Source organism: Patella vulgata, chromosome 2 (assembly GCF_932274485.2).
Source record: "Patella vulgata chromosome 2, xgPatVulg1.2, whole genome shotgun sequence".
Taxonomy (NCBI): domain Eukaryota; kingdom Metazoa; phylum Mollusca; class Gastropoda; family Patellidae; genus Patella; species Patella vulgata.
Genome location: NC_065880.2, coordinates 29,322,959 through 29,349,495, shown reverse-complemented (window position 1 = coordinate 29,349,495; position 26,537 = coordinate 29,322,959). Strand labels below are relative to the sequence as shown.

General features: G+C 34.5%; 1 protein-coding gene across 1 annotated transcript in view; it reads right to left on the bottom strand.

The window, feature by feature from the left end:
* The window catches only part of LOC126812387 (proto-oncogene tyrosine-protein kinase ROS), a 143,699-nt gene that overhangs the window by 379 nt on the left and 116,783 nt on the right, over positions 1-26,537 (bottom strand). Inside the window, exons 19-45 of the mRNA XM_050538764.2 lie at positions 26,055-26,407; positions 24,912-25,075; positions 24,435-24,610; positions 23,876-24,005; positions 22,991-23,235; positions 22,503-22,566; positions 22,134-22,333; positions 20,961-21,148; positions 20,000-20,301; positions 19,467-19,637; positions 18,782-19,005; positions 18,187-18,328; positions 17,219-17,463; positions 16,065-16,232; positions 15,239-15,422; positions 15,005-15,128; positions 13,276-13,448; positions 12,814-12,915; positions 12,265-12,400; positions 11,321-11,480; positions 10,440-10,634; positions 9,852-9,949; positions 9,487-9,684; positions 8,825-8,959; positions 8,434-8,579; positions 6,365-6,461; positions 1,670-1,755 (exon numbers count right to left, since the gene is read on the bottom strand). Coding sequence (XP_050394721.2) covers positions 1,686-1,755; positions 6,365-6,461; positions 8,434-8,579; positions 8,825-8,959; positions 9,487-9,684; positions 9,852-9,949; positions 10,440-10,634; positions 11,321-11,480; positions 12,265-12,400; positions 12,814-12,915; positions 13,276-13,448; positions 15,005-15,128; positions 15,239-15,422; positions 16,065-16,232; positions 17,219-17,463; positions 18,187-18,328; positions 18,782-19,005; positions 19,467-19,637; positions 20,000-20,301; positions 20,961-21,148; positions 22,134-22,333; positions 22,503-22,566; positions 22,991-23,235; positions 23,876-24,005; positions 24,435-24,610; positions 24,912-25,075; positions 26,055-26,407 — 4,590 coding nt within the window. The 3' untranslated portion in view covers positions 1,670-1,685. The remainder of the gene's footprint in view (positions 1-1,669; positions 1,756-6,364; positions 6,462-8,433; positions 8,580-8,824; positions 8,960-9,486; positions 9,685-9,851; positions 9,950-10,439; positions 10,635-11,320; positions 11,481-12,264; positions 12,401-12,813; positions 12,916-13,275; positions 13,449-15,004; positions 15,129-15,238; positions 15,423-16,064; positions 16,233-17,218; positions 17,464-18,186; positions 18,329-18,781; positions 19,006-19,466; positions 19,638-19,999; positions 20,302-20,960; positions 21,149-22,133; positions 22,334-22,502; positions 22,567-22,990; positions 23,236-23,875; positions 24,006-24,434; positions 24,611-24,911; positions 25,076-26,054; positions 26,408-26,537) is intronic.

Below are 26,537 nucleotides of genomic sequence, written 5' to 3'. Positions count from 1 at the left end.
CAGCTTAGCCAGTATCGAAAAGCAAAATGCATGCATTAAATACCATGTGCTAAGCAAATTCTGATTTTCCTAGGATAATTTACATTTTGTATTAATCAATTTCGTAGATTTCCACTTTAGATTTAAAATCTGAAAAAAATGTGTGCATTGATTGTTTTTGTTCTTTTTTAGTATAGTTTAAGATTTATCATTTAATAAAATATACTAAAAGGAATAAACAAGCCAACAGTGAGGCTGATGTCCCCCGCCGAAATTGCAAAATAAATAGATGACACATATTAATTAATCGCACATTTATTTTTTTCACTAAGTTTCATCACTCTCTATCAGATAGAATCAAGATTATCTTGTCCCAAACCATCGACAAATGAAATCGATTAGCTCTGCTTAGCTTCAGCTCGAAATGTTAATTATTGAACTCAGTCAAGACATTCACCTAATGAACATCTACATATAATCAAGTTTAAACATTCACCTAATAGACACCTATGCCAAGTTTGAACATTCTACCTCAATTAGAAGGAGAGTTATTGTGTTCCAAAGTTTCTACCAATCAAATTGCTTATCACTCTGCTTACCCTCAGCAAAAAATGTTCATTATCGAACTTAGTTAAGGTATTCATATAATAAATCTATACACCAAGTTTCATCAATCTCACTTAATTAGAACTAAAGTTATCGTGTCCCAAAGCATCAACCAATCAAATTGCTTATCTCTGCTTACCCTAAGCGGAAAATGCTCATCTTCGAACTCCATCAAGGCATTGACCTAATCAACACATACACCAAGTTTGAACATTCTAGCTCAATTAGGAAGAGAGTTATCGTGCCCCTAAGCGGAAAATGCTCATCTTCGAACTCCATCAAGGCATTGACCTAATAAACACATACACCAAGTTTGAACATTCTAGCTCAATTAAAAGTTATCGTGTCCCAAAGCATCAACCAATCAAATTGCTTATCTCTGCTTACCCTAAGCGGAAAATGCTCATCTTCGAACTCCATCAAGGCATTGACCTAATCAACACATACACCAAGTTTGAACATTCTAGCCCAATTAGGAAGAGAGTAATCGTGTCCCAAAGCATCAACCAATCAAATTGCTTATCTCTGCTTACCCTAAGCGGAAAATGCTCATCTTCGAACTCCATCAAGGCATTGACCTAATAAACACATACACCAAGTTTGAACATTCTAGCTCAATTAGGAAGAGAGTTATTGTGTCCCAAAAAGTGTGACGGACAGACAGACGGACAGACAGACGGACAGACAGACGGGACAGACAGACGAACAGACAGACAGACAGACAGACGGACGAACCCATTTTAATAGTCCCCTGCTTTCTTCGAAAGGCGGGGGACAATAAAATCACTGAGATTAAAATCAACAGTCCTAGATCCACATAAAACCTTAAGTAGTTCCCATTTTAACCCCCACTTTAAAGCAAACACCTTATAATAAAGTCCTAGTATATATGCCTCCTACATAAAAACTTATGTAGCTCCTTATAGTTCCATTCAGTCCTTACCAAACAAATAAACACTTCAGAAAATCCCTGACCATTCAATATTTTAACCATTAATTTCACCATACCATTAATACCAACTTAGAATTCTACATATTAACACCAACTTAGAATTCTACATATTAACATAAATCAATTACACACCTTCTCACTGGATTGTTCAGCTCCACCCAATAAGTTCCTCAGACGCTTTTTCTTGCTTGTTGGCGTTAGCCGCACGGATCCACCCCCTGTAAATAACCATTCATCAATAATTATATAATATCAACTGTATCTATTCCATTTTGTTCAAGATGTTTATTCTATAACAAGATTTGTTAGTTTCTATAAGTCAGAAGCACAAATTAGTAGGTATACTGTTTGAATGGCATTTAGTAATTGAGCACATTAAAAAATAAACACAAAGTTATATGGATAACAATTACTATATTTCTATTAAAGCTACGTTTCAACAATGATTCTCTTGTCGTTTTCAAGCACAATGTGCTTGAAAACGACAAGAGAATCATTGTTGAAACGTAGCTTTAATAGAAATATAGTAATTGTTATCCATATAACTTTGTGTTTATTTTTTAAATTAGTAGGTAGCTATATTATCTACATACATGTATTATCAAAGGCAAGAAGTACCAAAATTAGAAGTTTCGATATGCCTTAATATACATGGCAATACTAAAAAAGCAAACTGGAGCACCCACAGGACACCAGTTAATTTAAAATGCTGTTTAGACACAATAAACTGTAATAGTAAAACTAAATCTAGTTTCCATGTCTGGACAACTTTTAAAATACCCTAGAGTATCTCTCTGATTATTCTCCAATCTACAACTACACATGCTAATTCCTGATCATTGTAAAATTGATAATTTTTGACTATGATCTTACAGCAAAAATATCCTAAAATACATTATATATTATGTCCTTTGATGAAATGGAATGTGAACATTGCATAAGGAATCATCAAATATGACATCAACAGCAAGACATGGTTATGTTGGTTGTATTCACTCTTAATGTACAAGGCTACTGTCATGGTGGGCTTATTTGGTCTCACTGTATAATCTTAAGGTCATGGTGGGCTTTTTCACAATCACTGCATAAGGCTATTGTCATGGTGGGCTGATTCAGTCTCACTGTATAAGGCTACTGTTACAGCAATGTGAAAATCCCACCCACTCACTCACTGACTACAGGACAAGATCATTTTTCATGACCTATAGGCCTACTGTTTGTACTGATCAAGATATTTTCCTGTACATGTTCCACCGTAGGGCTGTACGTAATTGCAAAAAGGGACGATATCGATATTGGCATTTTTTTCAACAATATAGTTAAAAATCGCGATATTTAATAATAATGTCACTTTGCTATTAAATAAATAAAATATAAATGGATTAGGCCTACTGACTGTCTACAGTGTGAGTTAGACTTGTTGGTAAGAATTGCTTTATTCATACACTTTAAACTTTGCTTTTTTTATAATATAGATTTATTAAAATGAACAAAACAACATCCTTTTTGGTTAAAAATTAAATACAACCGCTGATGTTTAAAAAGCGTCTGCTTGTGACCTTGTGTAAGAAAATTCTCAAATATCACCTGCAGCGGAAGTACGTAGGTGCGGTCTTCAAATCTTGTATTGCAGTAATCTATTTATAGATCGTTTTATTCTTGCTTTCAGAAATTAAGTTTTGTAGAGCTTTCTAAAAATATTCGTTTTTTAAAAATATGACAACCTATTTATAGCCTGGTAATTAGCCGCGGTAGTGGGAAATTTCAGGCATTTAGTAGAAGAAAGAAGAAACATTTCCAGTTACATGTGACGCCCAAACGCACCAATAGCTACCGCATGGAATGCAGGTGATGCTTGGGATCATCATGGGGGTCCAACCCAAGATTTGCACGACTCTGACTTTGAATGTTACAGTCATTGTGGCATTGAATTCCAGGGTGGAAACATCAGTTTAATTGTTTAAGTGACCAGAAAACAAATTTTGATATGCGTCGGCTTACCCAAAATGAAAGGTTACGTGCCCTTGGCATGCTACAGATCGGCACAACACAGGCGGTTGTGGCGCGGACGATGAATGTTTCTCAGTCTGTCATAAGCAGGCTATGGTCCAGATACCCTGATACACAATCTGTACAGGACAGACCACGCTCAGGTCGACCAAGGGCGACAACTCAAGCCCAGGATCGATTTATCCGTACCTTGGCCTTGAGAAATTGTGTCATCACAGCAAATCAGATCAGCGCTCGTCTTCAAACAGACACTGGTGTGAGAGTGAGTGGCCAGACGATCGGAATCGACTGCATAGGGGTCACCTTCGCGCCCGACGTCCTCGCGTGATCCCTTGTTTGAGAGATCATCACATTCAGGCAAGACGTCGTTGGTGTAGGGATCGTCAACACTGGGATTATCGACGCTGGAGCAATGTGATGTTTTCAGATGAGTCAAGGTTCACTGTTGATTTTTTGGACAGACGTAGGAGGGTGTGGCGTCGTCGAAACGAGCGCTTCCAAGACGTTAACGTCATCAGACATGATCGATTTGGGGGTGGTTCTGTTATGGTGTGGGGAGGCATCACTGTTGCTGGAAGAACGGCTTTACATGTTGTTGCAGGGCGTGTTACAGGCCAGTACTACCGGGACAACATCTTGGCAGTCCATGTTGTGCCGTTCGCACGACGTCATGGCCGCCGTTTCATCTTCCAGGATGACAACGCAAGATGTCACAGGGCCAGGATCGTTACAGGTTACCTCCAACAACAGAACATCACCACATTACCTTGGCCAGCACTGAGTCCCGACCTCTCCCCCATCGAGCATGTCTGGGACATGCTTGGACAGAGGTTACGTCAATGTCAACAACGTCCTGCCAATGTCCAAGAACTTGCTGCTGCGTTGCAACAGGAATGGGACAATCTGGACCAAAATGACCTTAGACGTCTCATTAGGAGTATGCCACGTCGGATCAATGCTTGTTTGGCAAACAGAGGAGGATTTACCCGTTACTGACTTGGTTGTGATGCTGTGGTAACTTTGCTGTTTGACCCCGGGTATCATTTTACCCTTATAATGGTCAGTATGTGCCTTACTTAGTCTAACGATCATTTGGAATAAATCGATGAATGTGAACTTCATTTCATTTTGTCATTTGTTTCTTCGTCAGTTTCATTAGGTGACTTTAATAACACTTAAAAATCAAATATCCCCTACTTTTTTTGAATAGTATAGTTTATTGCCGTCGGCTAATTTCCACTGCTGTATAGTGTATTTATTATCTATTTTTATGATATTTGTTTTCGATATTTGAAGTTTTTGGCGATATTCGATAAATTAAACCACTATATCGACGATTTTTGGACACATGATATCGTAGTTCGGTCTGAAAATACCATATTGCGATAAATGACTATATATCGAGAATATCGTACAGCCCTATTCCACCGTGAGACAAGATTTAAATTCATGCAATATTTGTGACCCATAATAGCAAAATGAGTCAGAAGTCACAAGTTTTTTTGGATATAAAGAAAAATGTTAAAGATAGGTTGCCAGGCAACGAAACATACGCCCACAGCAGCTAAATCGTCCGGGCAGTCAACAAGAGTTGTCACATATTTTTACTTTTTTCGGTAATGAAACATATATAATCTCATTAAGAGTAACAACTCATTAAGTAATTATCAGAAAACCATTAGAATTTGTTTGGTTTTTATAAAGTTCTGCCCCATACTAACATCTAGTATACAAAACTTTTAACATCATGAATTTATCTTTTCAAGTCATAAAAATTCATTGAAAATCAATATACTTGTTCGTCTCAAGACCTTAAACTCTGTGTATCAATCTGAAGTCAATTTCAAAGTGATCAATGTCCATAACGTTGGCAGTAATTATCAGAAATCGTTGAAAATCAATAGTATTTTTCGTCTCCTGACCCTAAACACTGTGTATAAATTTAAAGTCAATTGGATTTTAACTTTAGCCTCTAGAGCATTTACAAGATTTTTTGAAGTGATCAAGAGCCATAACTCTGGCAGTAATTATCGAAAATCGCTGAAAATGAATAGACTTCTTCGTCTTATGACCTTCAACACTGTGTATAAATTTAAAGTCAATTGGATATTAACTTTTGCCTCTAGATTTTTTAAAGTGATCAAGGGCCATAACTCTGGCAGTAATTATCGGAAATCGCTGAAAATCAATAGGCTTCTTAGTCTCATGACCTTAAACACTGTGTTTAAATTTAAAGTCAATCGGATATTATCTTTAGCTTCTAGAGAATCCACAAGATATTTTGAAGTGATCAAGGGTCATAACTCTGGCAGTAATTATCAGAAATCGCTGAAAATCAACAGGATTCTTCGTCTCATGACATGAAACACTGTGTATATATTTAAAGTCAATTGGATATTAACTTTAGCCTCTAGAGAGTCCACAAGCAATTATGGACGCCATACCGACAGACGGGGCGACGACAATATACGACCACATTTCGATGTGGGCGTATAAAAAAGGCTAAAAATATATTTTCAATGGTATACACACTTAAATCTGACAAATAAGGGAAACTAAATTTTGATATTTTTAGCCTATTTTAACATTTTTGTTCATATGTTATTATTGTAAACTCATTTTTCTGTCAAAGGTCACATTTAATAGATCAATTATACATCAGCTATTTGACATTTTGTTAATTCAAAAACTAAAATACAAATTTCTGCTACAGAATACAAAAGCTTTGTTAGTTAATCAAGTTATTCAAGATAATTCATACTGACAGTAATAAACAGCTAAATAACATCTATACCACATATTCACATGTATCTATACCTGTTTGGGTTGATAAGCTGCGATCTGATTGGATGCACTTCTTGTCTAGCGTATTGGCCCCGCCTGTTAGTCTGGTTGTTCCCTCGATGCCCGCTACCTCGTCATTAAAAGCAAGATTAGCAACTCCATAATAAGTATGAGTGGTCACATCATCATCGTTGATGGTATGATAGAAGGGGAGAAGGGAAGGGGTGAGGTATAAAGCTGCAAACATCCAAAAACCATGCAAAAAATAAACCAACTACAACTAATACTACCACAATATACACAAGGCTAGATATATGTACAAGGGCTTTCACTTCAAAATGTTTGCAAGCCCATCAAATTTTAACATTAGCAAGATATTATTTTATTACAATTTGATGTCTCAATTGATTTATGTATTCTAAGTGTTTTTACACATAAAATCTATAAATTTAACTGTATTTAAGGTTAAATTCTTTGAAATTCTAGTAATTGACTGACAGGTAAAATCTCTATCTGGTCAATTTCACTGTCAGTCAGTCCAAGACTGGCAAATATGACTGAAATAATAGCCCTGTTATATACAAATAAAATTATATCAATATTTCATTGTATTTTTCAGTTGTTTACATCGCTTCATCATGGCCTACACAAAATTCCACCAAATCTTTTGAAAGGCTCTGATTATCTTGAACTTTTACTGACTGTCTAATTGATGTCAAACGTATGTTTAAAGCTGTTGTCAAAGTCCCAAACATGCTTTTTAGTGATGGCAACGATGACCAATTGGTCATAATAATTTTCATCATAATTATCAATTCCTGATCAGAATATTAACAGATTACATGATCTTATTTAATACATGTATTTCTATATATAACTAGCCCTGTAACCATAACATATTATATCATGCTATAAAAAAATATACTAAAAATAAAAAAATGAAATAAACAATATGCAATAAAAGGAAGGAATAATGAAACACAATATAGAACTAAAAAAAATAGAACATGCAGCTCATACCAGCCTTAGTTTTTGGACCCAGATGAAAATTTCTTATGAACAGTCCAAATAAGCCAGATCAATCATAAAACATCATTTGTAAATATTATCAGAAATAATTGAAATTCAGTAAGCTGGGTCTTTAGCAGTGGAAGGTAACCAGAGGACCTGGAGAAAACCCACATAGTTGGACAGGCCACCCTACTCCTTGTCACGTACTAGCAGCGAATTGAAGCCTCAAAATACATAACAACATTGACAGCAAAATACTGCCATATATGTAGATATTCACAGACCAATATCACAATATGGCAAGATATCAAGGTATTTTTTTTTTGGGGGGGGGGGGGGGTTATCACTATCTAACGGCAGTTGGAAAAGAAATTTAACTGTATTCATGGCATATAAATTATTGGCAGACAACCAAATTCATTTGCCAGTCAATTTTACTGTCAGTCGGACTGGTATATATGACTGAGATGAGAGCAATGATTTCAGTTCTAAGTTCTAGAACCTCGTGGGTTTTCTCCGGGTCCTCCGGTTTCCTCCCGAATGTTAGTCCCGAAATGACCTATTTTGTATCGAGTGGACGTTAAACCCCTTCTCTCTCTCTCTCTCTCTCTAAGTTCTAGAGTCTAGCCTAAATCATAACATTTGAATTTTTTCAGCCATGAATAATATGCAGATATTTGAATAAATTATGTTTTAGACACACTTTTTGATATAATTATAGTTATGTAAAACAAAAAACACCACAACATCAAATGGGGCAGGAGTGGGGGAATAAAATTTGTGTTGTTAATTTAACAAAATGAAACAGGGTGATAAAGGGGAGATGATGATGAATTTAAACCATACTATGATATGTCATAAACTGAAGATAATCATTAACATCATAAAATCATTTAAAATGTTAAACAGTCAATACTATGAAAATCATTATGCCTCTAACATTAATGATTTCAGAATTTTGTAAAAAGAAAAGAATTAACTTCCATTTTAAGATTATTTAATCATAATGAAAGGAAACCATTATCTCCATCCAATAGATATTGATTTACGAAGATGTTTAGTAACGAGACTAACAAAGCTTAGTAGCTTACCATCTGCTTGCGGTGATGACTGTAAAATTTCATCTGCTGACATGGCTGCACATTTCTGCTTAATCTGTTTTAATTCATCTAAAATACTGGAAAATGATGGCCGATCTTGTGGATTAAAACTCCAGCATTTCTCCATTATACCATATCTTCAATACAAAATGTTAGAGTGAAATTCATGTAGATGAAAAATTCCTCAAAGTTACATTTGTAATATTATATAATAAGATATGTTAAAAGATTATTTCACTAGAGTTTCACAATAACTTTTAACAAGGCTTAGACTAAAAAACAATTTGTGTTTAATCAAGTAAGACTTTTACATTATTTGTTGCAATAAAACTCTACCTTGTACTAAAGTTCAATATAGCACTGATAATAATTAATATCTTACATTTCTTCAGGACATTTATCAGGTTTATCTAATTTTCCTCCTGATCTAACAAAATGGAGAACTTCCACATTGGTTCTAGCTGGATATGGTTGTTGTCCTAGTGTTATCACCTCCCACATCAAAATACCAAATGCCCTTTATATATAAACAATATATAGGAAAAATTTGACAGGTTGAAACGGCACAATTATTACATAACAAACAGCATAGATGGATGAAATTTTAACAAAACAGGGAGCCACGGTGTCTTAGTGAGTAAGACGTTGGCGTGCTAACCTGGAGATCCTGTGTTCGATACCTGCAATGTCCGAGAAAGTTCATTGGGATTTGTCGGAGTGGTTTCCCTTGTCAGTGGTGCAGGACAGAGGGCCTGACAAGGAACAACAAATGGTCGTTTGGATTGGACGAAAAAACTGAGGTCCCATGTACGCATTGTGTTCATGTAAAAGAAACTTTGGCAGTTGGTTTTCGATATAAGAGTTTGACGTCGAAACCCCATTTCATTTTATTCATATTCAAGATTTATCTTTTACAACATAGTAGTTTGCAAGGGATTAAAATTCCCTAAAATGATGCCATGAGACATAGCTAAATTTACATTTTTGGTACTTATTTTTTTAACCAAAATTGTAACAAAATAAAGTGGGACTATCTATACTTACCAAATATCAGAAGGTGTGGTAAATACACCATCAACTAACGATTCTGGTGACATCCATCTTACAGGTAATAAACCTTCTCCTTCCTTACGATAATAATCATTTTTATAAATATCTCTCGCTAAACCAAAATCACCAATCTTTACAACCATATCTGTTGGATTTTTACTGGACACTAAACAATTGCGAGCTGCTAAATCTCTGTAACAAAATACAATTACAAATATATTTAATATCTGAATAAAACAGAGCCTTATTTTCAAACCCTTTATCTACAATATTTTAAGAAAGCAGCCTTTTCATTGGTTGAGATCTTAAATTGTATCAAAAATGTATTGGGTTTTATACATATACAAGTTATAACCTACCTGTGAACAAAATGCATTCCTTCCAGATATTCACAACCATCTGCTACATTTACACAAACACGGACCAAATCAGGTAGAAATAATCTTGGTGGACTCGACTAGAAAATAAAATAATACTGGTAATAATACCCGTCCATTGATTTAATCATTCAAAATTTAAACCGCTACTGTTAAATCATACTTTCATTAGATAAGTTAATTCAAGTTTACATCATACTGTACTAATTAATAAAATGTACATTTTTTACCACTGTTGTTTTGCCTGAAATATTCTATATTTTCCAAAAGAATTAAGATGGAATAGGCACAGATTATCTACCATAGTTAGACTTTGTCTTACAGGACTTAAAAGAGAGAGGTAGACAGAGCAGCAGTGTAAAACGGCCACTTAATACAAACTGGGTCATTTCAGGACTAACATTTGATACTGCTTTATTTCAATTATTATTTCAAAATAATAATACTTTCCAAACTCAGTATTTACAATTTTCCATCTACTTATGATCATATTTGATTGTTACAAATTTAATAAAAGTATGACTTTAGCTAAAGTAATACTTAAGGATGAAGTAAGAAAATTAAACTTACAATTGTGGCTCTACAGCATCTCAAATACGACAACAGATCTCCACCTTCCATTAACTCCATGATAATAAACTGTGGATCATTGTCTAAACAAACTCCTAATAAACTTAAGATATGTTCATGTTTAAAGTTGCTCATCAATAATGCTTCTTTTAGAAATTCTTCTTTCTCCTGGTCTGATGCACTTTTACGTAATGTCTACAAAATATTTCAAAATATTAATCATTATACTACATAGAAAAAGAAAACATTGAAATAAAATTAATTTGTAATAAGTTTGTTTTATTGTTCAATCTCTTGTTATTTGAATTCCAAGAGATTGTGAAGTTTATGGATAAAAAACCTGTACTGAATATATGATCATCATGGCATTAAGAGAGAGAGAGAGAGAGAGAAATGGGGTTTAACGTCCACTCGACACAAACTAGGTCATTTCGGGACTAACATATGGTTTAATTTTATTTATATAATTCGCTTGCGCGTAGGGGTCTTTAGCAGTGGGAGGAAACCGGAGGACCCGGAGAAAACCCACGAGGTTGGACAGGCGACCCTACTCCTTGCCACGTACAACCGGGGATTCGAAACCACGCCAGTCGACTCAATGACAGACTTTATGATACAGCGCGCGCACGCTAACCATTCAGCAATCCAACCCCCCATCATGGCATTAAAGGTGAAAAACAATATAAGTTTCGAATGTTAATAGTAGATCATCCTACAATATTTACTAGAGTGATATATCTCCCAAACACCACCACATTAAATATCAGTCTAGTATGATTTAGAATGGTTTAATATTTTTTAAAATTTACCACAATTATTTTTAATTAACTGCATTCCAGTTATAAATCTCTAAATCATAAATTTGAAAAGTTTTATTTTACCTTGACAGCAACCCTAGTTTCACCAGGATTTTCAACAATATTCTTAGCTACACCTTCAAAGACTTCTCCAAATGCACCACTGCCCAAAAATCTAGTTAGAACCAACTGATCTCGACGGAAATATGGTAAAGATGCAATATCTTCATCAGTGGGTACAATGCTACAAAACAGAAAGATTGAAATGAAATGGGTTTATTAAAGCCTTACTTTTCTGCACCAACTGGGGCTAATGAAGATGGGTATACACCATTCAGTGTGCTATGGGGGAAATTTTGGTCAGCTTAGTCTTATACTGAATTGCAATCTTCCAGGTTTTTTTTAAGTACACACCAAGGGGAACCCACTGTGGAAAATTTCTCGAATAACACCAGGATCAAATCCCAAACCTTCTGGTTAGTGAGCAAAGGATATAGGACTAAAGGCACAGCAAGTCAGAACATTCACAGGCAAAACAAGTATAATAGTTCACATATATATATATCAAAAGTAAAAAAAAAAGGTATTATTTAAGAGATAAACACTTTCCAGATTCAAATTTAGAGGGGTGTTATTGTGCAATAGACATGTCCTGAGAGCAGAATGGCTTGTATGAAAAAAATGAAACTACTATTATTACCTTATTTGTCTAAGTGAGATAATGATTAGAGTGTGAAATCAATAGAAACAAATGTTAACTTAAAATGACCATTACTTGAATACTCACATGCAAATATTTGTTTAAGGCTATCTGAACTGACTGGTATTCTATGTCAATTAAAATTAAAGGCATTTGATCAGTTTTTTGTCTCATATGAGAAATATTTCGTAATATTAATCAAATGATATCAATTAATGAAGACGGGAATTGATGGTTTAAGTTGAATCAAATATCTGAATAGCAGTCAAATAATGACTAGAATATTTGATTAGTAGAATCAGCATTTAATATGACCAATAAAATTTACCTGAAGGCATATAATGTATTGCTTTGTTGAACAGCTGTATGGGGAAGTTCTCGTAATGTAGCCAATTCCACATCTGGTCCTCTTATTGCTACAAATTGTCTCGCCTTGCTCTTTTCAATTTGACGTTTTCTCGTTACTAACAATAACAAAATAACAATTTCTTTCTTTAAGGACTGTTTTGTTGTCTTGCACCTCAAGAAATATGAGGGTATGGGGTTCAGTTTATATTTTGAACAGATTGAACATAACTACCCACTTGTTACTATCAATTTACAGAGACGGAGAGAATTGGGGTTTAATGTCCAATCAAAACAAACTAGGTCATTTTGTGACTAACATATGGTACATTTATATTTCTATAATTCGCTTGCACGTATGGGTCTTTAGAAGTGGGCAAAAACTTGAGAAAATCCACAAAGTTATGCAGGCATTACTACTCCTTGTCAAGTACAAGCCTGGGATTGAAACTATGCCACTTGACCCAGTGACAGGCCTTATGATCTAAAGACCGATCAGCCATCCCACCATCCCATCATATTAAAGACTTACCGAGACATAATATAATAGCAATAATAACAATTAGAGCTATGACACTAACAGACAGTACTGCTGCTATGGTAATAGTTACTGTTTCATCTCTTGATTCAGCTACTGTAAAAACAATATTTACATTTAATGTTACAAACAATGGATTTCTATGAGTACAAAAGCTGATAGCATATATAACCAGTTTTAACGCTAGAAAGATAGAAAACAAATTGACTTTGGCAAAACCGTGCCAATACACACTAAATCATTGTTATTCTTTGGTCATGGACTGAATTTTCCATTCAGCTAATCAGCTAATGAAATCCAAAGTTATGTTAAATAACAGCAAATCAAAAAGTTTGTTTTTTTACCAGCCAGTAAAACCTAACAAACTTCTTATACTCTTAGGACTGAAACCAGCCTAATAAGGAAAATCACTAAAGTAAAGTCCTTGTGTATTTATCATCAATAATATTAATTTACCAGGCAGTGCTGCAAACAGACTGCTATTAAGACTGAAAGGTCCTAGTCCATTAATATTTTGTGCAGCTACTCGGAAGACATACTGTGAACCAGGAGTAAGTTTATTATGATCCATAAGCCATCTCTCTTCTGTACCATTATACAAGGAATTCCAGTAACCTGTCTCTGCTTCACTGCAACAAAAATTGTAACCAGTGAAAACTTATGAAATTACCTAGAAGGACCAGAGGTGTGTTCAGGACTTTCAGCAGGAGGGGGTTCACAGTGGAGATGTAATGTTTGGTTGTTAGGTCAGGGGGATTACCCAAGAATTTGATCAGATCAGAAACTCTAAGAAAATATTTCTGCTCGTTTAGGTGCATACATGTATAGAATTATTGAGTAGTGAGACCAAAATGGCGTTATCGGATGTTATTTCGATGAATGTAGAAGAAATAAAATATGCTCTCCATGAGCAGGGGAGGGTTCAGTCCACTGGTTTCCCTGTCTGGACACATATATGTCTGAAATCATATTATGGATTTTAAAGTTACTGTGTACAATATTTGCCATGCATCCACAAATTTTAAATTAAGACTTTCAATAACACAAATTATAAAGGAAGGAACTAGGTCATTTGGGAATAATAAGTGTTAACTATTTATTTCCAGCATATTAATTAAACACTGTTGTCACTCTCCAACCCCATGTGTTCAAGGTTGGTTTACAGTTTCTGTTGGTTCTGAGCACAAGTGTAGAAGCAAGCACAGCTCCTATACCCCTTCATGTTGCAGTATTATAAATGACACATATTAATTAATTGCACATTTATCTTAGCGTTAGTGGAAAATGCACATGATCAAACACTGTCATGACATTCATCTAATAGACACCTACACTTAATTAGAACTTAAGTTATCAGTTCCAAAGCATCAACCAATTAAATTGCTTATCTCTGCTTAGCCTAAGCAGAAAATGTTCATGATTGAACTCCATCAAGGTATTCAACTAACAAACAAATACACCAAGCTTGAACATTCTACCTCAATTAGAAGGAGAGTTAATATGGGGTTCCAAAGTATCGACCGATCAAATTGTTTAACACTCTGCTTACCATGTACAGAAAATGCTCATTCTCGAACTTAGTCAAGGTAGTGATGTAATGAAGCTATACACCAAGTTTCATCACTCAGAAGCAAAGTTACCATGTACCACAGCATCAACCAGAGAGAGAGAGAAATGGGGTTTAACTTCCACTCGACACAGACTAGGTCATTTCGGGACTAACATATGGTTTAATTTTATTTCAATAATTCGCTTGCGCGTAGGGGTCTTTAGTAGTGGGAGGAAATCGGAGGACCCCGAGAAAACCCACGAGATTGGACAGGCAACCCTACTCCTTGTCACGTACAACCGGGGATTCGAAACCACGCCAGTCGACTTAATGACAGGCCTTATGATACAGCACGCATGTGCTAACCATTCGGCCACCCAACCTCCCCAGCATCAACCAATCAAATATCTTATCTCTGCTTAGCCTAAGCAGAAAATGCTCATCTTCGAACCAAGTCATTCACCTAATAAACAACTACAACAGGTTTGAACATTCTATTGCAATTAGAAGGAGAGTTATTGTGTCCCAAAAAGTGTGACAGACAGACATACAGCCAAACAGACAGACAGAAAGACACATTTTAATAGTCCCCTGCTTTCTTTGAAAGGCGAGGTACAGCAAAAATGTATATGGTACCTGTATTCTAGAATATATTGATCAATAGCTGCACCATTATCATTGGGTTTTTCCCACTGTATTTCATGTGTTCCAGCCTTTAATTGAATCACTACAGGTGGTAGAGGTGCATCAGGTGAAGTAGCTGTAAATATATAAAATCTTATATCTTATTGGTTCTATCATTATCAATACAAAATCTTATAGGTAATTTAAAAAATACATAATAATAATAATAATAAAAGTGTAACTTACCTAGTGTTTTGAAGGTAAACCGATTGTCTTCTGGCCATTGTATAACTTTAAGTGAATCGTACACCAATTTGACTCGGAAAGTGTATTTTGAATTTGGTTTAAGGTTTTCCACTGTTTCTATATACTGTGTGTTATTATCTGTATGGTAGAAATTGGTATTTTCCAACAGACCATCCTGGGCATCCTATAGAAAAAAAATTCATTCATTGAATGTTTAAGACACTTACAAAGACTCAGGTATACTTCAAGAAAAAGAACCTACATGTATGTGGGCTTAACTGCCCATCAGAGAGCTGGAGAGACAAAGACAGAAATGGTGTTTAAGGTCCACTTGAAACAAATTAGGTCATTCTGTGACTAACATATGGTACATTTTTTTATTACAATATAATTTGCTTGCATGTAGGGGTCTTTAGCAGTAGGATGAAACTAGAGGACCCAAGAGCGGGGACAAAACCACAGCACTTGTCTCAATGAAAAACCTTAAATCTGATGTGCATGTGTTAAGACCATTCAGCCACCCAACCCCCTCAGAGGTTTGGATCATTCCATAGATATAGTTATAAAGAAAAATATCTACATTTGTCTGTTCGTGGGAACAAGCAACTTTATTATAAAGACATTTATATGATAACATATTCCTCTCATTGAATTTGACATCTGACCTTATCAAAGAAAATCTAATTTTAGCCATATGTTACAGAACTTTTGTTTGTCAACTTTTGGTAAATTTTTGGACTTGTGAGTAGGATGCAATTTGGTTGTCAATTATTTGAAAACCAAATTGCATCCTACTCACAAGTCCAAAAATTACAGTGAGCCATACCTGAGTATAGAAGATCATATGCCGTCTTACACTACCATCACTAGGTGAAGTCCACTTGATTTTTAAAGCATTATTAAAAGCTTCATCCAGTTCGATATCTCCTGGTGTCTTACATGTTGTTACATTAACATGACTTTCATTGTATAGTTCATTTTGATAGGCTAAAACCTGTAAATATAGCAGAATGAAAGGAGGTTTAACATCTCATCAATGCAATACTACAGTCATTTTGTGATTAACATTCAGTAATTTTTGTTTCAACTGATATATGTGCAATGCGAGTTGAGGGAATTTTTCCAGACAACCGTATAATATAGTTAATTTCCTTTAGCACAGGAAATATGAAAGTGTGGTAATCAATTAGGAGGTTTATATTCTTTTAAATAAAAATGGGCCCTGCAACCCATTTAGAGTGACACAGTGGTATCTGAGAATCAGGGCATCCTACAAATCTCTCCGTACTATTTACATATACCCAACACTAGCTGACACTTGAAACTCTTTTCAATCCATGCAAAACTATTTGTTAGTAAATGTAGGATAGATTAAAAGTTATCATTTGTTTTGTTTGTAAATGTAAATATATTTATATACATATATAAATATTAAAGTAGATAAAGTACAAATACTTCTTTGTTTACGGTAGATAAATGCATAAATAAATAAAAAAATATGTCCAGGTAAAAAATTCTCCACTTTACTTCATTCTGACATACATTACATTATATAAGCTAGCTGTCTGCCTTCTATGGGCGTCTTCAGATATTAATAATGTATACAAAATATTGCAAATATATATTCTATTTGCCATGTTGTTCCTAATCGTTATTTAGATATGTTTATACTGTATAAATATGTTGTCTTTAATGGATATTTTGGTATAATAAAATCTCATCTTAACTACTTGCTTTCAGGTCCTGACAGTTCCAGACTCAAGCCATGTAAGATAAAAATGGCTAAATTTTGCAAAGTTTGGTTGAAGCACCATGTACATATACCAAACTTCACTCCCAACATATATGGGCCATACAGTTATTATATAGCTTCACAGATGTGTACAATATTACATATAGGCAAATTAGTACAAACTATGTACACAGGGAATGTTTGATTGAAAAGTTACCCATTATGAATGTATCAATCAATTTAAATACCTTGAGATAATAAAGCTGACCAGGGCTCAGACCTTTGATATCTGTTTGTAGAAAACCTCGTCTTGATTTTGTAACCTTATCGGTCTGTCCTTCTAACTGAACACCATCAGAAGTTCTAGTTGACCATCTGACAACATACATCACATTGCCTTCTGGACCATTGCGCTTTATAGGAGGTAACCATTGCACACGTAATTCAAAGGGTGTCAATGCCTCTGCAGATACATTTCTAGGCTTGGATGGTGCTGTAATACATTTTATTTATAAACTATTATACAGTACTGCATCAATAACTACAAGAACAATTCCAGTTACTCCCAAAGACTATTAAAGAACTCTGCAGAAAAACTACTCTAAATACAAAGATTTTTTCAGTACATACAGGGTACTATAAATCACAGACAAGACCTTTTTTTTTCATCAATATAATTCGAAGTAATACAAAAGGTGACATACAAGAAAAGATATTTTATAGATATTTTTATTCTACACATCATATCCAAAATGTAAATAATTTCATAAAACATAGACTAAAATATTGCTTCATGAATGCAAGGGTTTCAATTGATGGACTTCAATTTACCCTTCTCACAGTGAAGTCTTATTATCCCCTGCAAGCAGAAATCAAATGGGGTTTAAAGTTCTACTTTACTGCACCGACTGGGATAATGAAGATGGGCATATGCTATGTAGTTAGCTATGAGGGAAATCTTGCCATGACAGCGGCGTTTCAGTCGACTCTCATTTCTAATTCCAATTGTCAAGAGTTCTTTTATCAGCACGGTCTTTCATGCCATCCAAACAACTAGACACTACCTTTGCCAGGCCTTATGTTATGCACCACTGTTAAAGAGATAACTGCTGGGAAATCCTGAGGAATTTTCTTGGTCAGGAATGAACTAGAAACCCCAGCATCTTAGTCACTTAGTCAACCACCCCTGCAAACAACACTTAACACATATAATCACCTCCATAAAGTGTAGAAATTCTGATAAGTTTCCCCAGTGCTTCAGATAAATATTCAGTATAATAATTACTGACAGCAACTTGAAATACATAATCACTGTAAACATCTAGTCCATCTATAGTTACTTCTTTCTTATACGACTCCTAAAATACACCAATAAATAAATATCACAATAATATGAAATGAAATGGGGTTAATGTCCTACTTTTCTGTACCAACTGGGCTAGTGAAGATAGAGATTTCTTCATCTGCGGCAATGTGGGTTATATTCCAGTGGGCTATGCAGAACATTTTGCCCAGACAGTAGCACTACAGCCTACTCTTATTTCGAATTCCAACTGTCAAGGGTTCTTATATATACATGTACAAGGGACCTCAACCACTGACAATGGGGGGAACTCTCTCAGATAATCCTAAGGAGCTTTCTCAGGCAACACAGGGCACTTACAAGAAATCTCTAGCTTTGGTTGCCCGAGTCTTACTAACTGAGTCTTACTAACTGAGCCACTGTGGCTCCCTTGATCACTATAGCACTCCATTAAATTCTGAGTGAAACTTAAGTAGAGCAAATGTTTTTTAAGAAGTTTGTTACTTACAACAGAGAGACAAGAATCAGGCTGTGATCCACAGTCAGTATGAGCATTTTTAACACTTGTATCATCTTTACGATAATATATTGTAAACTTGTCTATAGGTAAACTTATACCCTGACAAACTGCTGGACGTTTAACCTCTTCTAAACGTAATCGAACTGACGTATTAGTGACCTCGATACTTTCAACAGTTCCATTATATGGACCAGGATCAAGACACACAGAATCTGCAATACAAATCATAAACTTACAAAATCTGCTCTTCATATGAATGAATTTAAGGAGATCTCTTGCTATCTTCATCTTTCAAATTATGAGTCATATAGAATTTGAGGGGGAGTGATTGAGTCGAGAGTGTAATGATCACCCAATTGAAAGTAGGGCAATGCTAGGATTTTCTATGATTAGGTGAGTTTAAGTCTATTTCTAACAGGATATTATTCATAATTTATTACATTTATTTTCTATGTGAGAGTGATTAGGCCTCCTTAACATTTTTCTAAGGCGCAATCACATTTTTTATTGTAATTTTAAATCAGCTCGGAACTGTTGATCCCAAACTGCAAGGTTGCTTGGTGGAACTATTACAATAACCTGCATATCATATTTGTTTTTTCCTGTTCGTTGTTTTTTTTCTTGAGTTTCTTTTTTTAATTATTTTAAAATCTGTGAGACAATATACAAGTACCTGGTAATGGCTGTAAATGAGCACCATAAGCTACCATATCATTTACATCTGGTAGATCTAGTTTAATATATCCACTACCACTGTCTTTATATACACTATACAGTTGACCTTCATCTTTATTATACCAATATACTCTCATATGATCTATAGCTATCAGATCTGGTGGTAAACCTATTATAGTTAATAATATAAAATATATAACTTCATTTACAAAGTACATCACTAAAATATACTGGGCCATTGGTTAAGAGGAAAAACAAACTCTAGTATCTGAAATATGTTGAATGCATTATGAATTGGTAGACTGAGGCAAAATTGTTCACAAGTCATTGCATGAACAGTGTTCATAAACTGTTATAGCTAAGTAATTCCCGCTTAGTCATAGTATGAACTGTGTATGTGAGCAGCAGGCCAAGGAGTTACCATAGGAATAGTGCAATGACATATTGTCCGGACTAAAATTCGTTTTAGTCCACTCAATGACTGAAACCACAGCGCCAATCGTCAAATATATTCTTTTAAAAAACCCATACCATAATCATCTGACGTTGATGCTTTAAATATTTCTCTACATGTACAACCATCTACATCTGTAGCTAGAATAGTTTTACTTTCTCTATTTACAATAACAATCTCTGTAGCTCCTTTATCAGTATAATCTGTAGATATAACTGGTGATATATTCATATTTATTTCACACGAACAATCAGCATTAATACTTCTTCTACTTCTTCTGATAGATCCTTTAAACAGTTCTACAATATTGCTACCATTTAAACAACTTCGATATAAATGTCCATTGCCATTATTATCTATTTCTGTCCAAAATAAAGAACTGTAAAAAAGATAATAGAACATTTTACAATACCATGAGAATTTTACTTATTACCTATGTCAACCTTTCCCTTTGTTCCATGAAAGATATAATAGTTCATTTGCAATGAAATGAAATGGGGTTTAATGTCCTACTTTTCTGCACCAATTGTTTAATAACATTCACATTAACAAAATGAAATGAAATGGGGTTTATTGTCCTCCTTTTCTGCACCATCCTGGCTATAAGATGGACACACCATGATGTGCACTATGATGGAAACTTTGCCCAGACAGCAACGTTACCACATTTCATCTGATTTCAAACGTCAAGAGATCCTTTAACATGCACACCAACAGGTGGACATTGTTTTTTGTACCATCCAAACAGTTTTTCTTCACCAGGTAGATCCACTGAATAATCTGCATCAGGATTTTTGGGATCGGCACATATGGTCTACTGCACTGAAAACAAAGTTGTTTTTATGTAAGAACAGTAGACAGATACGTCAGACAAGACGTCTTGTTTAGCAGTCAATTCTGTTGTGTAGTTTTCATGGTTGGGGGGAGGGCAAAGCAGATTCAGAGACCTCCCCAAGCTACACTGCAGCAGTGATACCTTAAATATCCTGACAGACAGACAATGAAACAATAAATGAAATAATATTTATGATGTTTTACCTTGTATAAGGATCCGAGATAACACTCCCTATATTTCTACTTCTATCCAAAACAGTCCTATATTTATTCTGATCAACATGATATCCTTTTATACTATTGGCATTATTATCACCTTCCTCTACTACATATAATGTTCTACTAATCCAATCCATACTTAAATCTTTACCTCTACTTTCTAGATGCATTAACTATAATATATGAGATCATATCCACTGTTTAATATCATTCACATTATATAGTCTCATTGCTTCATTATAGCAAAATAGGAATCCCTTGCAAACTGCAATATTGGGAAAGATTAAACTCTAATAGGACTATTGGTCCAAATTGAAAATTCTTCGATCTGTGCTGCTCGCTATCTAATAAGCCCATCGCCATTTTGTTGTGGGCGAACAAAAGTAAATCCTATTAAATCCAAGACAATAGATTATCTAGCATTTGTATTTTGATTCTGTTTTCTTAATTAAATGTTAATGATCAATCAGAGTACATATTAGTGTGGATTAAGCAGAGAGGAATTTGATATCTTAGTGAAAGATAGGTTGCCAGGCAACGAAACATACGCCCACAGCAGCTAAATCGTCCGGGCAGTCAACAAGTGTTGTTGCATATTTTTACTTTTTGGGGGAATGAAACATTTATAATACACTAAAATCTGATTGAGAGTAACAACTCATTAAGTAATTATCAATCTAAAGTCAATCGGATGATAACTTTAGCCTCTAGAACGTCACAAGATTTTTCGAAGTGATCAAGGGCCATAACTCTGGCAGTAATTATCGGAAATCGCTGAAAATCAACAGGATTCTTCGTCTCATGACCTTAAAATCTGTGTATAAATTAAAAGTCAATCGGATATTAACTTTGACCTCTAGAGCGGCCACAAACAATTGTGGACGCCGGACCAATGGACGGATGGACCGACCGACGGACAGGGGCGACGACAATATACGACCACATTTCACTATGGGCATATAAAAATGAAAATAATGCAATATTACTTAAACATATATTTATCTTCATCTCGTATTTCTTTATGAGGTAGAAATTATTTTTTCCTAAAATATAACTTATAGAATTTTATACTATTATGACTAATTAAACCAGACTATCATGCAGCTGAAAATATTATCAAAATTTTGAGTACTTTCACGTATCTATGACAATACTTACAGGTTCTTGATTAGATTCTTTAGCCACAAACAGAGATTTAGTTCTTTCAATCCAGAATGTTCTATCTTCTTGTGCTAGGAAAGCCATAGATGATGGTGAAACACTGGGTAACAGTATAGTGGAATTCAGATGTTCATCCATCTCAGAAATACGTATAGCAGATTTAGTAGCTATCAGAAGTCGTGGTACAGGGTTCACAGCTATAAATAAAAAAACATCATACATTTGAAAAGAATATAAAGGACCCAATATACATGAAATGATATTAATTATGTCCCCCTTACCCCCATCCTTTTACCTTGAAAAAACTATACATGTATTTTGTTCTTTCTTTAAAACTACTTGATTATTATTCAAATAACTAATTACCATCAGTTTTTGCTGAAACGGCTGTTGATTGTGGACCACATCCAGCCTCTGTACAGGCTTCAACCTAAAATAAAATAAGTGTAATTACAATTAAGTAAAATTATAAGAACAAATACGAAATAATACTGATTGATGAATGAGGACTGCATTTATCAGCAGAAGATAAGATACTGTTTGAATGGTTACTTAAAGGAGCTAAATCTCTATTTTTGGGAACTTAAAACAGACGAAAATGGGTCAGAAAGCATATATTTATGTAATATCAGTGTACCGGTATATAAACTGATTTACATTCAATTTTTAAAACATTTATCGTAATTTCTACTCAGGAGGCAACCTCCACCAACAGACTAAACCCAGATGATTCTATATCATTACAAACTATATATACCACTGTGGGGTTAATACCACAATTCATAGATGACAGTATTATTAACCTGCATTGCAAATTCATTTTTTAACCAATTCCAAATATCAGGAATATTTACCTTGAAGAAGTAAGTTTTATTTGGTTTAAGAGGATTTAAGGTAAAGTGTCTGGCTGTTCCTGGTAGCCGTACAACAGTGGCATCACGTTCATCTCTCTCCCAGTGATAGACATAGTGATGCTGTAGTATACCGTTAATAAGACCGGGTGTAGACCAACGGAAATCAGCTGCTAACGATTGTTGGGAAGTGGAAGCATTCTTTACTTGTGTCACATAAACTCTTGGTGTCTGTGGACTTTCAGGTACTAGAAATACAATCAAATATTGAATATAATATTGCTAAATCAAGTAACAATCTGCAATGAAACAAGCCAACAATGAGGTCGACTGTCATGTTACTTATTGTGTGCTTTTTTGATAAATGAATAATTCATGGATTTTCTTCACAAAAATAAGTAACAATCTGCAATGAAACAAGCCAACAATGAGGTCTACTGTCATGTTACTTATTGTGTGCTTTTTTGATAAATGAATAATTCATGGATTTTCTTCACAAAAATAGATAAATGTTATCAAATACTTAAAGGTAGGCAGTAATAATTGCTACAGATAGAAACATTTATAGAATTTTTATCGGCGATTTGAGTCAAATTTATCTATGTGAGAATCGATGTTTGCTCCCGATGCACCCAAGGGTAAAATTTTTCTTGAAATCAGCACTAACAAACACATGGATTTTTTTTTAAATTACCTTTATTTTACTGTACTCAGGAGAAATTTGATTGGATGATGAGAATAGACATGCTCTGTCAAAGACTCAAGTTTTCAGTCTCAATACAGCAATGGCTAGAGAGGGATTTCTCGGGCCATTGCTTCTGGAATATGAAAATGCTCATGATTGAAATTTGTTTTAATGTTTTCAATGTTGTGCATTATATACCGTACCTGACATGGGAGATCTAATTGGTACTGTTATTTTATCAGCGTAGCCCCAGTAGGTATATGGTTGTATAGTTACAGTCATCTGAGTATATGGAGAGATACCTTCTCGTGGAAAACTGGTCTCTTTCGTTATCTGTAACAAAAAACAAACAAAAATCAAATCATAACAAAATACATGTCATTATATTGTATATGAAAATATCAAAACGGTTAGCCAACATCATGAAAGTGTGAAGAGGTCTTAAAAGAGCAGCATCGGCCATTAAAAACATTTGCCTCTTAATAATGAACCTAGAAACACATGTTATAAGACTTTTGCCAAAGCAATTGAACTTTTAGTTCTCCTACATCTAGATAAATAAACAGCTACCAAAGCCACCATGAATAATATTTTTGTTTAAAATTTCAAAACTCAATAATTTGTACTAAAAGCTTTGAGAACAGCAACCAAATTATTTTTATTTACCAAGAAATAGGAACCAATAGTTCAATAATTTATCCATAAGAACAAAAATTCAAATTTGTGTGGTCTTAATCATATTAATATTTTTGCTATACTCACTATATGATGTGCATAATCTCTAATTTGTATATATACTTTATAATAAACATGACCATGATTAACTTCTGATGCTGGTGTCCATGTGACGTTAAATCTTGACCAATGACCAACAACTGAAATATCTTCAGCTGCCAAGGGATGGGGTATTACTACTGTAGTTTCTGAATTCAACCCATCTGGAGTAAAAAATAAATATCATATATAGAGAGAGAAATGGGGTTTAACATCTACTCACACAAATTAGGTCATTTCAGGACTAACATATTGTTCAATTTTATTTCAATAATGATATTACTCCATTAATTTGAAGAATTAAAATCCATAATTTAACATTGTTAAATCCATTCAAACTGATGACAAGAGCTATTTGATATGGAAAAGCTCTCCAAAATTCAATTTCATATAAGTCTCAGAGAGCAAGAGTTATAGCTCTCCTTTCATTTCAAGCGCTGATATAGAATAAATGTTTGTACATACCTGGGTATTTCTGTAGAGAAGGATGTATGACAGTAAATGCTGTAATATTTTGAGATACAGGTGATATTAGAGAAGAATAATTGCCATTCTGATCACCAACTACAAGAGATTCTGATTTATCTAACCAGAATAGATGATATGAATAATACTGTAATCCTGACGATCTGAAACAAACATAGATAAACATAGCAATATTAAAAGAAGTGTAACCGCAGAGTCACACTAGTGGATTTATCTTGAGGTCTTATATCTATAGGACAAATCCTTTCATGTGGATGGTAAAATCAGTATAGCTTAGATTTTCTGGCCTACCAATTAATAAATCCTGAAGTATAGAATAAGTTCTATTTATGCAGGAGTTGTCCTAGGAACTGACAAACAGTGTCTTCTCAATAGTTGTCTTAAAGGATCAATCCACAAGCTAGAGAGAGAGAGAAATGGGGTTTAACGTCCATTTGCCAAAACTAGGTCATTTCGGGACTAACATGGTTCAATTTTATATCAATAATTTGCTTGCATGTAGGGGTCTTTAGTAGTGGGAGGAAAACGGAGGACCCAGAGAAAACCCACGAGGTTGGACGAACGACCCTACTCCTTGTCACATACAACCCAATCCACAAGCTCCACCTCACACCACAGCCTGTGGACAATTTGGAAGCTGTATTAAAATTCTTACAATATTTGTCTTTCTAAAACACTGCATCATTTTATAAATAAATTCTGAGATTTATCTTGCAATTAATTTTTTTGTTTTGGTCCAGTACATTGCAAATACTAGATAGAGCTAAAACTAAAATTTATTCAACTATTATTTTGTTTAATATCTGTTTAATGACAACAACAATTCTGACTTAATAGACTAATTGCCACCTTAAAGATAACCATTTCTGAACAACTATGATTAAAAGTGATTACATTTCCCTTCTTAGTACAAGGATAAGCTTCTAGTTGTTTGGATGATACGATAAACCAAGATCCTGTGTACATGATGGCCTGCACATAAAATAACCCTTGACAGTTGCAATTCAAAATGTCCCTAATAGCACACTGCTTGGTGTATGCCCATCTTGATTAGCTCACTTCGCACAGAAAAGTAGGATGTTAAGCCCATTTCATCTTATTTCATTTTGTTTCCCCACTTACCTCAAGATATTGTTAAAATCACCAAACTTCTGTACAGTGGTAGCAGCTAAACTTGATTCTGCACCATTTAAACCAACTAAATCGGCTACATATAAATCTTGATTCTCATAACTCTTCACATACCACATGACCTTCTGAAGGTCAAAGTTGATAGTTAAACTTATGACATGTTTACCCGAAAAGAAAGGGATGGTGAATATTTGGGTATGATCTTCACCATTTAAATAAGTTGATTCAATTGTATTAATAGTTGCCCAATAAATTCTACCTGCAACGGAATCAATAACCATATCCCTGGCAGCCGTTTGGTAGATTGAATCATTTATAATACCATGAATATCTGATCTTCTTATCTGAAACAATGGAAACATTTATCTAGAATATTTTTTTCAATGAATGAAACCTGAAAACATAAATTAGAGTTGTGTTTAATTACACCCTAAATAAAATATATTACATAGTTTTCACAATTGTGATTTTTAA